Raw genomic sequence first — 13174 nt, 5'->3', positions numbered from 1 at the left:
GCCAGGACAGAGAGGTGCAGCAGCTCTATTCATGCTCTGTAGCCATCTTTGATTGGGTTTTGAAATGGCAGATTTGGTTATCCAGAAATACAGTAATTTCCATAAAGTTATTTTCACATTTGGGCTGTACCTTGAAGACAGAGTCGGCTGGACTCTGTGTGGGTGGGAGTGGAGTTTGTAGGGTGTCCAGCGGCACATTACTCATCTTAAACATAAATACATGTATGAAAAACCCATCCAAATATGATAGAGGACTGTACCAGTGTTTGAGCACATGTTCAGGAAAGGTTCTAACAGCAGAAGAATAAGGAACCTCTCCAGACATGACACATACTGGACACAGCAAGAGAATACTCTCACAGATAAACAGAGACCAAAGCAGCTACAAACATCTGTATGTGTGTTCATACGTGCATGAGTGCTTGTCTGTCTAAATATTCCTCTACGACTACATGTAAGACATGAACAGAAATGTATATGGCATATAGAAACAAACATGAAACATGAAACATGAAAGTGCAAAAGAGCTAAACAAGAATAAACACAATAATGCATAAAATAAAGATATGAAGTAACACATACACACACACACCCATGCATACATACACACTTCACATGGGTCAATGAAAAATGGGGGATTTCAAAATGATAATTTTAGAAATTCTAAATTTAAAAATTATTAAAAAGGATAAGATGTGCATTTTTATCTGTAAGAATCTATTCAGTGTGTTGGTTCACAGCTGTTATAACAGTATAAATGTATCTTTATACAGTGTAATCTACTTTACAGCCCAGAACATGTCAGCTGGAACAACCACACATCAATTAAAATATTATTACAATATATAATATTTTGAATATATATTTTCAACATTTTCTTTAATTAAATACACACTGATATAATTATACCACATGTTCATGGTTTTCTTAGCATCACACAATACTTAATAAAGAGCTTTTGACCTTAGTATTGCACTAAGGTCTTGCACTAACTAAGAAACTAAGGTTACTTGGGGTCTCCAAGCATTAAAACATGGCAAACTATATCACTAAATTATCTTTTTAATTGTTTATTTAATCTGCATTCATCGTTGAACAGTTGCAACACCTGACATTTTTAGATTCTGGGAGGCATAAATGCCTATACAAATTTTGATTCACTGAATATTTATGCCCATAAAGGAGGTATTATAGAGTAATGTGACATATGCATTTATTAAATAATTGAATAGGAAAACTTTGGACTGAAGCACACACACACAAAAATGCACATTGTGTCATTGACCCACATACACACAAGCACACATCACACACAAAATACCGTGTCAATGTTGAAGGTAACTCTTGGTCCTGGAGATGCAGCATCCACTTTAATGTCTGGAAGATCATCCATTTCTCCTAGTCTGGAACTAAAAGTACAAAAACACACACACACATACATACATACATACAATTGCATTTAGAACACATACAATCAAATCAACTCGGCAGTTACATTACTCATTACTGTCTGTGTACCTCTGTCTCTCAATCCTCTTCATGGGTGGTCTCCCAGCTGCAGAGATGCTCTTTGACCTGCTGTAGCTGGGCTTATAGCCAAGACCCCATTTATCCTTTAGAGATGCAGCCTGAAAAACACCATGGCTGTAGTTTGTATTCTGAGAGCAAACAGTCAGGGTAAAGGGCTTCACTGAGCACTGATGAAGGCCTCCTCACCCTCATACTGGACCGGCGAAGTTTCTTGCGCACATCACGGCGAATATCATTTACAGCAACCGACTCCAGCTGCTGGTACCTCTGGATTTCCTGATTTATAGTTCCCTCGCTCGCTCCCAGTTTTCTGTCGCAGAAATAGACAGAGAGGAAAAGAGAAAGGGAGGGAATGCACAAGAGTGAGAAAGAGTAGAAAAAAGTGAAAGAAAAAGAGTAAGAGATAGAGAGATGGAGAGCAAGAGTGAACAAGCGTGAGACAGAAAACGAAGTGCAAGAGGAAGAGGGAGAAAATATTTTTTAAAAAGTGGAGGGGTACAAAAGTGAAAAGAAAAAAAAGGGAAGAAAAAAAAGAAAAAAGTGCAAGAGCAAGTTAGAAAAGAGAAAGTGCATGAGAGAGAATGAAAAGATGGGGGGAGAGAGAGAGAGAGAGACAGAGAGAGAGAGAGAGAGAGAGAGAGAGAGAGAGAGAGAGAGAGAGAGAGAGAGAGAGAGAGAGAGAAGTGATGTGAAAGTGATGGAAAGATAAAACTCAGATTTTAATCCATCAAGTTAGCTTGTAGGCTTGACTTATTGATCCTACTGATGTCTTACTTGAGGTCATCAATGACTTTGGCCTGCTCATTGAGCTCCCTGATGTCCACTAGACGTTTGGTGAATTTACGTCCCCGGGCATCGATGATCTGATTACCCATAACCACCTGCCTGCGCGGGTCAATGGATTCCTGGTTAAGGGAGAAGAAAGTCAATATATAGTCATTATTAAAACACACAGCCCCACCGTCTGCATACACACACACAAACAGCAACCCCAAAAATCATAAACCCTAGACAGAATGCTGTGCTCCTACTGAATTGCAGTGCATGCCAAAAGAACGTTTTCCACACGCTTTTTTCACCATAGCGAAAATAATCAAATAGCAGCCCATTTCACACACTTGATTACTGAAGCACTTTCCATCCTCACACACACACTCACACAGAAACATACCCTTTTGGCCCTTGGGGATTGGGGGAAAGGGGTACTGAAATGAGATTGGTCACCCATTTCTCATAGTGAGAAGAATCAGACAGCAAACAATGAGCAAAAGGTTCCAGAAAAGTTCAAGCTGCCCCTACAACTCCACCACTGTCAGGATACAACTTATCATGTCCATTCTGTTTCATCTCAGCCACTGACTTTGAGTATAACAAACAGGATTATAAATCAAAATGCAAAAAAATATTACATACTGGAACAGTCACGTGTTAAATATGGAGTTTCTAGAGTAGAATAGCTTAACAAATGTTTTACATGCGTTTTTGATTAGGGCTGAGTGATTTGGGCATCATATGTGATTGCATATCTAATCCCAAAGATCTAAATGTTGTTAGGTTAAATTTCCTATTTTAAACATTTTGGCAATGTTGACTAATGTAAGATATCATTAAAATTACAGCTCTTGTGATTTTAAAATTGCACTCGATATAAAAACAACTAATTGTTCATCCCTATGTAGATGAGGTTAAATTTCGTTTTCACACAGTTTTCACCCAAGGTCAATGCAGATGCAAAGAAAGGAGTTTCAGAGAGATCAAGAGAGAGATGAAAACGGGCTTAGCTCTGAAGTACATACACAGCCCCAGGATAGGGGTCTTGGGTGTCTAGTTCTTTGTGCACTGGCAGAAGGAGGCAGTCGAACGCTTCTCGATTTGGAGCGAGTGATCGAGGACGCGGCAGAAACATCCCGATACTCTGAGTGTGTGGAGGGTGAGCGAGGGGGCAGTGTGGGGCTAAGGCCCAGAATGCTGTTCACCAGCCGCTTCCTGAATGAGACTCTGGGGCTCAGGTCCCCTTCCACACACTGTAAACAATGGCCACACATACAGCTAGCCAAACACTTCCACAAACATCTACCATGTACATACCTTCCACAGGGCACACAATACTGAAGCACTAAAACAATGACTCCACTTAATTCTATACACTGACATACACAGACAAAAAAAAGAGGTCAAACAACTGATACTGAAGCGCTTAAAAAGGAATACTCAAGCATTTGTCATCTTAACTGTTATCTGCCAAACTTGCATCACATATATGTGAGTGATATACCAGTGAAATTCTTCATCCAGTATGTCATAACTGCCTCTTTAGCTGAGTTTGAGGGATGTTTCAGGCATGTTTCAAATAAAAATTTAAAAAATAGTGGGGCCATGTGCACAAAGCAAGTCACAAACCAATCAGTACTGGCAGCTTTACAACTGTAATATTTTCCAAACTCCAGCAATGTCTGAGAGATTAAGGCACGGATGTATGGGACACACATACAAGACAAATGACTGAGTAATTCAACAAAGCTAAAGCTGCCTTTTTATTTATAAATTCCCATTCCACTTTAAATGGTCCAGCAGTTACCTTCAGGTGCCTGTGGAGGTGCCAGAATGCAACTGCTGCCCCATTTAAGGCAAAACAGAAAATCAAAACAAAAAGCTGGCCAATGAAAAATTCTGACATTAAAAAACCATTTAGGATTGTTTTTGCTGTGTGTCTCAAAGTAGGGAAACACTCATATAAAATAAAAACAGTTTGGCAGACAGTGATCCAATTTTACAAATCAGGAAACGTTCCTTGTTGGTAACATGGCCTAGCAGGTTTCTCCCTTCCCCCACAGATTGTGTTTAAAACTGGATCGCTGTCTGAAAAAACATTTTCAATTTAAAAGGGTGTTACTTACTTTTGAGACACCCTGTATGCATAAATAATTTGTGAAAAGAACAGAAAACCCTTTGACTCAGAATTCTATAGGCTGGTGTTAAAGCTTGAGATTTGGCTGAAAAATGCTAAAGTATTCCTTTCACGAAAATGAACTGTCACAAGAATACAGAGAGGCATCCAGCAGCACAATGTCTATGGCTAAAGAGCTGGTGTATGACAAAGAGCACTGACCATGTGTATAGTGGGGGACATGCCGTCACTCTCATCCTCATCCGACAGATCAGCCATGTTTTCTGAGTTCAGGTCAGTGATGTCATCTATGTCTTCTTCACCCGTCAGCGAGGTGAGCGTGTTACCCAGAGCATTGAGACGCTTACCAATGTTGGGGTCCATATGCACGTCTATCCCGCACATCTTCCATAGAACGTTCAGGGTCCACGTACCTGCACTGCTGCTCTCTATACAACAGATATCATTTGCTCTCAGAGACATAGCAACAATGAGAAACACTGAGGCTGATTAAAATAAAAGGACATACACACATACCTGCAGAGGCTTGGCCTGTAGTTCTTGAACAAACTTCATATGTGCCATCAGGGACAACACCTGAGAAAAACAGATCTTGTTTACACTTAATCCAATTACACAAGCTAAGCTCACATCAAGCCTTATTGTTCAGATGTAATGTTGCTGTCGATGTTTGTTTGTAATTGTAGATCACCCAGATCTGTCGTAAGTGTGAACCTGTGCCCTCTCAATCAAATTAGCCAACGCTCACATGCTGCAGACACTGAAGGATGATAGTGATATCTGCATGCTCAGCGAAGTGTGAAAGCATTAGAACAACTGGGTCTGTATCCTGTAAGAGTGCTGATCGTAGAATCAGTTTTTGTGATAATGACCATCATAAATACGGAGGAATCTGATCCTGCATTGTCAATAGCAGCTCTGTAGCAATAGTAAAGCCATGAAGCTACCTTAAATTTTAAAAGTACTATAAAAATCACTTAGTAAGCACACTCTCAATGAACACCTGAGGTTTTATGGATGCATTTAAAAAAATTATTTGGGTAGCTATTGACTATTGAGCATTGTTTGTTAGCAACATTAATCTTGTAGGTGCAAATTAAAACTGCCTGATCAACTAAATCTACAGTAAGTGACAAAAGCTCTGAAATTAACTTTCATTTAGTAGACTTTAGTGATGCATTACTCACAGGCATTCATAACCAGGTCTCCTCTGACCTCAGGCTTCCAGTCGTCCCATGTTGTCTCAAATCCCTCGGCGAAGCGGATACAAAAGTTCTTAAAGTGTCCTTTACTGACCAGGGATTCGGACGAGCAGGCCGTTATCAGAGTACTCTCTATGGTCAGCACCAGTGCAGAGCCCGTATCAAAATCCAAAGTGTGATTGGCCTAAGAGTGAACAGGAGAGAGAAACAAATCATTTTATACATACATACATACATACATACATACATACATACACACCAGCTGAAGACAGGTACTTAGTTAGCTAGCTTGTTTAATTAATCAATTACTGCAGCAGAAACTTAAAGCAAAAGGCTGTGTGTGAAAAACTGATTGGACTGGACTGTAACCTGAGAGGCGCCGGTGATAGGTAGGCAGATGCCCAGGTCGTTGACCGTGAGCTGGAGGAAGAGAGTGCTGAAGGCTTGTACACTGGTCTGCTGGATCGCTGGTAGTTTGTCCACCACCTCTTTAGTGGCCACATGAATGTCTGAATTTAACGCAAGCCGCTGCTCCTTCCAGTTATCATAGGCTGCCTTATAGTTGAGCCAGAACAGAACAGCTGAAACACACATACACAGGCACAAAAATAACTATTAACAAATACATATATACAGTATACATGCATTCACAGACTTCCCTGATATAGCAATACTTTACCTCTGTCAAACGCCACTGGTTGGGCAAATACTATTGGCCGGTTGAGTGTGATAAGGACAGCCTCTTTATCAGAGCAGCTACTGATCTCCTCCTGAAGGGCATTGCGCAAGCCAATACGAGTGCGGAAATATGCAACCTGATGAAAATCTGATCCGGCCTCCTCATAGACCTATTGTAATAAGAATTCTTTTTAAGTAAACAGCCTCTATTATTTGAATGTACACAAAAGACAGTGTGGGTGAAAAAGTACATACCTGGTGTTTGACGATTTGTCCAAGTGCAAGGTTCAGATCCACTTGACATTTCCCAAAAAGTTTCAGATAGCTGCTTCCTGTTGGCGTGGCCTTACACTGAATACGATTGGACAGCTCCAGCTCAATCAACCCAGTCTCAAAACGAACAGCTCGCATAGACGGAGTTGTGGCAGTCATTTGAATGCCCTACAATTAGACACAAATGATCCTTTTTAAGTTACACAGTTTAAATAGGAAATCATATTAGGAAATTCTGCCTTGTTTAAATCATTTTACAAACAGAATAGGTGTTATTCTAGAAAAAAAAACTAAGCACCTTAAATAAAAGATTCAGGGAGTAGAGCAGGATTTTAGGTTTGTCTCCATCAGTTGACACATCATGTTCATTCCACAGTGGAATAGGCTGCTCTCCCCCTACACACATCCACATTAACATAAAGCTGAGTAAATGTCATAAACTGCAAACTGCAAACTGTCATAATCTGAGATTTAATTGCAATCAATTATTGATTAATTGCAGTATTCTTGATAAAACACTCATCAGCATCACTAAATGGCTCCCAGGCTTACATACCTGAGACTTTCTGGATGACCTCATTGACCTCCTTCATGAAGACCTTCTGGAGGAAGACCAAGTGGTTCAGAAGATCTGTGGTCAGGTTGTGTTCAAATGACCCAATCTGAAAGGGACAAATCAAATCTTCAATCAAGCCATATGTAAAACATAATTTAAACAACTACAAATATGACTACAAACACTGAAGCTGTCAAGATAATTAATTCACCTCAGCCACGCAGCGCAGGTAGTTGCCCTGGAGATAGCCATGCTTGGTAGGCATGTCATCAGGGGCCCAGGGGGTATCACTGTGGCCTTCGTGCTCCTGGATAATATACTCTCCAGACATGATGACCTGTGGCAGGGTCAGGCTGGCTGAGGGAGGCACGGCTGACACGTCCACTGGAGAGACCTTGGACTGGAAGCACAGCTTATGATTGGGGAGCTCGAATGTGAACCTCGTCTGGGCACCTGCAAAACAAGACATTCATTTGACACTCACTCCTTTGATCTCTGGCACAGCTACGACTTGCAGCAGTAAATAATACTTCACATTCTGTGAGTCACAGACTTAAAAAGGTGTCAACCCATATGGTTTGCCAACATTTTTGTTGCAACTTCAGAGATATGCGGCCCTATGACCTTGGTAATCAAATCATAGAATTTACTTCTACTTCATCTATGACATCCAACTGAAGAATTTATGAGTGGTGGAAAAAGAAATTAAGCCTCCTTTAGAAGACTCAAAGGACCCAAAGGAAGTACCAGTCATTCCATGGCTCTTCATTCTGCCCATCTTGTACTCTGCCTTGAGAGATGGGAGCAGCGCGGCACCAATAGTGATCCCATCTAGCATGGCGCTGAACTTCAGAACAATTGGTTTCTTCTCCAACCCTTCAGGCAGCTGTGGAAACTCATTGGCCTCCACTGGCGTTTGATTAATGCTTGAGGCCTTATCAGATGGCTGTGGAGTAGGCGTTTCTTCTCTGTTTGGGGGTGGACTAAAATAAAGAGACCCCAGTTAGTATCAGCAATAGCATGCAAATAACAAATGTGAAGAATGTAGAGAAACTAGACCTTTACACTGATCATATTAATCAAATTCAGTGTTTTTACACTCTAAAGAAAAACAGAAGTTTTAAGAATATATTTTGGCCTCACGGATTAGAAGGCTGGCGGATCAGGTCTGAGATCTGTTTGGAAAGTTGATGAGAGCTGCGGACCATCATGCTATGAAGCGTTGCAGGGTGTTGTGGGATATTGATCATGATGGCACCCACTTTAAATACAGCAGCATTATTGGTCTTCAGCCCACGCTGGGCACTGTACAGAGCCTGAGACTTAGCAATGTTACACTTCACCACCGTCCTACAACACACACAGTCATTTACATTACAAAAGTTATGACAAAACAAATGCACATATAACTGAATGGCAAATAGCTTTTTCGAGCCCTAAGATTTGTTTGCCAGCAAGAAACTATGGGAGAGCCAATAAGGAAAGAAGGATGGGGTGAGAACATGAATGAATTTCATAGTTCCACATAAAATGCCAAACAGTCCTATGGTAAATGATGAAGAAAGCACATTGTGGGTCAGGTCTATAGAGGTTTTAGAAAACCATCTAATCACTATCAAATCACTCCACAATGAGATGTCCTGAGAAAGTGCTAAAATCATAAATAAACCCAACCCACTACTAAAACAAACCAAAAGCCTATGGCCAGGGGTTCTCGACTGCTAGAGTCCTACCTGGAAATTGTCCTAAATAGCTGTTTCCTTGGGCTGAGCCATCTCATATAGTATACCGTACAATCACTTACCAATTCTGAGGTATCCATCTCGCTTTCCATTAATCTCCATTAAGACTCTGGAATATTGTCAATTTCTATCTTTTCTGTCTTTTAATAAAAACATAATGGCACTCATAATGGCATCATTTTAAGCTATTTATAAATTAACCAATTCTTTGCAAGACCATTTTCATATTAATTCATACTGGTACTTATAAACTGACCTATGAACTTTGGTTCTTTTTCTACTGCAGGTTTCTCAGACCATCTATCTTTTTCCTACATGGAAAACAAGTGTTTGTAAATGTTTTTACCAATTTTTGTTGAAAACCCCAGCACTATACACTGCCAGAACATAAACAGGCCTCACCAGGTAAATTACTAACAGCATGATGACTTTTAATGGAGCACAATATGAAGTAAGGCAATGATTGTAAAAAGCCCCAGACAAACAATGGGAGAGAAGTCAGTTCCACTGTGGAATGAATTTTAGAGATGTCTTATAAATATATTATAAATTGTAATTCTATAGTAACTAGTGTTTATACTGACACTAAGGAAACATTAAGCTGCATGAAATACTGAGGAATATGAAACAATTACAGAGGAAAATTTAACATACAGAAACTCTTGCTTGGCTGTGCTGGTAGGGGAGGTTGGGAAATCCTCCAGTCTGCCAGCGAGAGAGACATAAAAACAGAGAGAAGAGAGAAAACAGAACATGACAAAGAAAAAAAAAAGCAAGAAAGAAAGAAGTAAAGGAAGAAAAACAAAGAAGTAAAGAAAGAAGTAAAAAAGAAAGAAATAAAGAAAGAAAGACAGATATGTAAGTTCAAATCATTCAAAAAATAGCCAAGGTGTTTCCTAGATCAGTCTGAAATCTGAAAAGATGTTAGAGGAAAAAGGAGGAAAAAAAAGAAAAGAAAAAACACCTGAAAACAAGCAAAAGTTTTACATATGTCAGAATGAAATGAAACAAAATAACTTTCAATATAAGCCAAGAAGTTTGTTTTTATTACATTAGCTAATACAAGTAGTTAGCGTAGGCTGTAACGAGTAAGGTGTTAAAAGTTATTCAATACAGATTAGAACAGCTGTAAAGGAGAGAAGTTTAAAAGTGAAGGATATGAGCTATAAATGTTAGCGATTGAGTTCAAAGTTTCAGGGTTTAAGAATCTGTAAGGCAGGGGTTGAAAGTATATACTGACTGAATGTTTGGTGTAATTCCCTCCAAAAGCACAATGTTCACTCCACCAATGTGGGCTGATGCACACGTCTCAGTCATCTTCTGATGAAGAATATCTACAGAAAGTAAAACATATTAGTGTGTGTATGATCACCATAGAGCTTGTAAGTGCAGCAGTGTTTTGGTGGACATTACCTTTCATTTTTTCCTTTAGCGTGAAGCTGCCGTGTATTTTCTTTAGTTCTGCCTCCATGGTCAGTCCTCCAATGTCTGCTTCTAGATGTGTACGGTTCACCATGCCCACACCAAATACTATCAGAGTTACATGCTGAGGCTCAGAGCTCACCAAGCTCCGTCTACGCCCTGGCCGGCTCGGTGGAGACTCCGCCTCAGACTCAAACACCAACCGGCATGGAGGCTCTGCAGGACTCCGCCCACCCTCTGCCAAAAACAAAGAGAAAAAAAAAGAAAGAAAAAAAAATGAATGAGATTTGTGATTTTAAGCTGCCATGTCAGTAGTTTTCACAAGTCTGCAACATAATATCTCCTGAGCAAATTATCCTCTGCAATTCATCAAACTCTGAGTTCCTTTAGTAATTGTAGTCCTGTTCAGATCAACCTCACAATAATGTTATTTTTGATGGCAGGGAGTAGAAGCTAATTGCTACAATGGATGCACAGTTCTTTTATTCTTCATTAAAAACACGAGCGCGGAAAAAACAAGCAGCCCTGTTAGGTGTAAATTATAACATTAAATGGGCTGTCTTTACTAGCCTAATGCTACTGTATCTGGTATTACAACCCCAATTCCAATGAAGTTGGGACGTTGTGTAAAACATAAATAAAAACAGAATACGATGATTTGCAAATCCTTTTCAACCTATATTCAATTGATTCTACAAAGACAAGATATTTAATGTTCAAACGGATAAACTTTATTGTTTTTTGCAAATATTCACTCATTTTGAATTTGATGCCTGCAACACGTTCCAAAGAAGTTGGGACAGGTGCATGTTTACCACTGTGTTACATCACCTTTCATTTTAACAACACTCAATAAGCGTTTGGGAACTGACGACACAATTGTTGAAGCTTTGTAGGTGGAATTCTTTCCCATTCTTGCTTGATGTACAACTTCAGTTGTTCAACAGTCCGGGGTCTCCATTGTCGTATTTTGCGCTTCATAATGTGCCACACATTTTCAATGGGAGACAGCTGTGGACTGCAGGCAGGCCAGTCTAGTACCTGCACTCTTTTACTATGAAGCTACGCTGTTGTAACACGTGCAGAATGCCCTCCCTTTATACCCAATCATGACACTCACCTGTTTCCAGTTAACCTGTTCACCTGTGGAATGTTCCAAACAGGTGTTTTTTTGAGCATTCCTCAACTTTCCCAGTCTTCTATTGCCCCTGTCCCAACTTCTTTGGAATGTGTTGCAGGCATCAAATTCAAAATGAGTGAATATTTGCAAAAAACAATAAAGTTTATCAGTTTGAACATTAAATATTTTGTCTTTGTAGAGTCAATTGAATATAGGTTGAAAAGGATTTGCAAATCATCGTATTCTGTTTTTATGTTTTAGACAACGTCCCAACTTCATTGGAATTGGGGTTGTAATTGAAAGTGTGTTTTTGTTGTTTGTTTGGATGCGTTTAATTCAAATCTGAACACTGAAGTTTTGATCCAGGGTACCTGAGGAAATCTGTGGAAATCCCACAGATACTCTAACCCATATAAATCAGCCAACTGAATTCCTCACAGATTACATTATTGGACTTCCCCTAGTAAAACTAATCTACAGGGTGGGCCATTTATATGGATACACCCAAATAAAATGGGAATGGTTGGTGGTATTAACTTCCTGTTTGTGGCACATTAGTTTATGGTAGGGGGAAAACTTTTCAAGATGGATGGTGACCATGGCGGCCATTTTGGATCCAAATTTAGTTCCCAGTGGGAAGAGGGTCGTGTCACACATCCAACCCTCTCCTCCCACTCTTCACACACTGATAGCAACACCGCAGAAGAAATGCTAGCACAGGCTTCCAGTATCCGTAGTTTCAGGTGCTGCACATCTCGTATCTTCACAGCATAGACAATTGCCTTCAGATGACCCCAAAGATAAAAGTCTAAGGGGGTCAGATCAGGAAACCTTGGGGGCCATTCAACTGGCCCACGACGACCAATCCACTTTCCAGGAAACTGTTCATCTAGGAATGCTTGGACCTGACACCCATAATGTGGTGGTGCACCATCTTGCTGGAAAAACTCAGGGAACGTGCCAGCTTCCAAAGTGGATTGGTCGTGTTGCTATCAGTGTGTGAAGAGTGGGAGAAGAGGGCTGCATTGACAATCCAACACAATGTGCAGCACTTGGAACACATTTTATAAGTGGTCAGAAACTTGTAAATAACTCATGAAAGAATAAAGTTATGTTAAAACCAAGCACACCATTGTTTTTCTTGTGAAATTCTCAATAAGTCTGATGTGTCACACGACCCTCTTCCCACTGAAAAAACTAAATTTGGATCCAAAATGGCCGACTTCAAAATGGCCGCCATGGTCACCACCCATCTTGAAAAGTTTTCCCCCTCCCATATACTAATGTGCCACAAACAGGAAGTTAATATCACCAACCATTCCCATTTTATTTGGGTGTATCTATATAAATGGCCTCTCCTTGGATCACCACCTTATCGTGGTGGAGGGGTTTGCGTGCTTGAATGATCTTAGGAGCTATGTTGTCTGGAGCAAAAGCTCCTGGTAGGGTCTCCCATGGCAAACTGGTCCTAGGTGACAGGTCAGACAAAGTGTGATCCATAATAACCCCTATGAAGACAGAAAAACAGGACTTGTGTACCCTGCCCGGAACAGGGTTACCGGGGCCCCACCCTAGAGCCAGGCCTGGGGAAGGGGCTCGCCAGCGAGCGTCTGGTGGCCGGGCATTTACTCATGGTGCCCGGCCGGGCCCAGCCCGAAGGAGTTACATGAGTCCCCCCTCCCATCGACCCACCACCAATGGGAGGGGCAGTAGTAGGGGTTCGGTGCGTTGTGGATCGGGCAG

The 13174-nt window shown here is 40.6% G+C and overlaps 1 protein-coding gene across 14 annotated transcripts in view; it reads right to left on the bottom strand.

Moving 5' to 3' along the window:
* Positions 1-13174, bottom strand: part of kiaa1109 (KIAA1109 ortholog) — a 56692-nt gene that overhangs the window by 14827 nt on the left and 28691 nt on the right. For 8 of the 14 annotated variants that reach the window (XM_017690456.2, XM_017690455.2, XM_017690461.2 and 5 more), the window contains exons 47-66: positions 10303-10548; positions 10130-10223; positions 9544-9594; positions 8291-8497; positions 7895-8130; positions 7359-7600; positions 7148-7253; positions 6890-6987; positions 6574-6759; positions 6320-6488; positions 6010-6221; positions 5626-5824; positions 4955-5014; positions 4640-4866; positions 3327-3554; positions 2305-2435; positions 1717-1840; positions 1519-1628; positions 1322-1409; positions 131-205 (exon numbers count right to left, since the gene is read on the bottom strand). In XM_017690456.2, coding sequence (XP_017545945.2) covers positions 131-205; positions 1322-1409; positions 1519-1628; positions 1717-1840; positions 2305-2435; positions 3327-3554; positions 4640-4866; positions 4955-5014; positions 5626-5824; positions 6010-6221; positions 6320-6488; positions 6574-6759; positions 6890-6987; positions 7148-7253; positions 7359-7600; positions 7895-8130; positions 8291-8497; positions 9544-9594; positions 10130-10223; positions 10303-10548 — 3089 coding nt within the window. The remainder of the gene's footprint in view (positions 1-130; positions 206-1321; positions 1410-1518; positions 1629-1716; positions 1841-2304; positions 2436-3326; positions 3555-4639; positions 4867-4954; positions 5015-5625; positions 5825-6009; positions 6222-6319; positions 6489-6573; positions 6760-6889; positions 6988-7147; positions 7254-7358; positions 7601-7894; positions 8131-8290; positions 8498-9543; positions 9595-10129; positions 10224-10302; positions 10549-13174) is intronic. The other 6 variants (XM_017690464.2, XM_017690468.2, XM_037538836.1 and 3 more) reach the window with 4 other exon arrangements.

The sequence above is a fragment of the Pygocentrus nattereri genome, chromosome 5 (genome assembly GCF_015220715.1).
Source record: "Pygocentrus nattereri isolate fPygNat1 chromosome 5, fPygNat1.pri, whole genome shotgun sequence".
In the NCBI taxonomy this organism is placed as follows: Eukaryota; Metazoa; Chordata; class Actinopteri; order Characiformes; family Serrasalmidae; genus Pygocentrus; species Pygocentrus nattereri.
The sequence above is the reverse complement of the archived record's forward strand: the minus strand, read 5'-3'. Positions and strand labels throughout refer to the sequence as shown.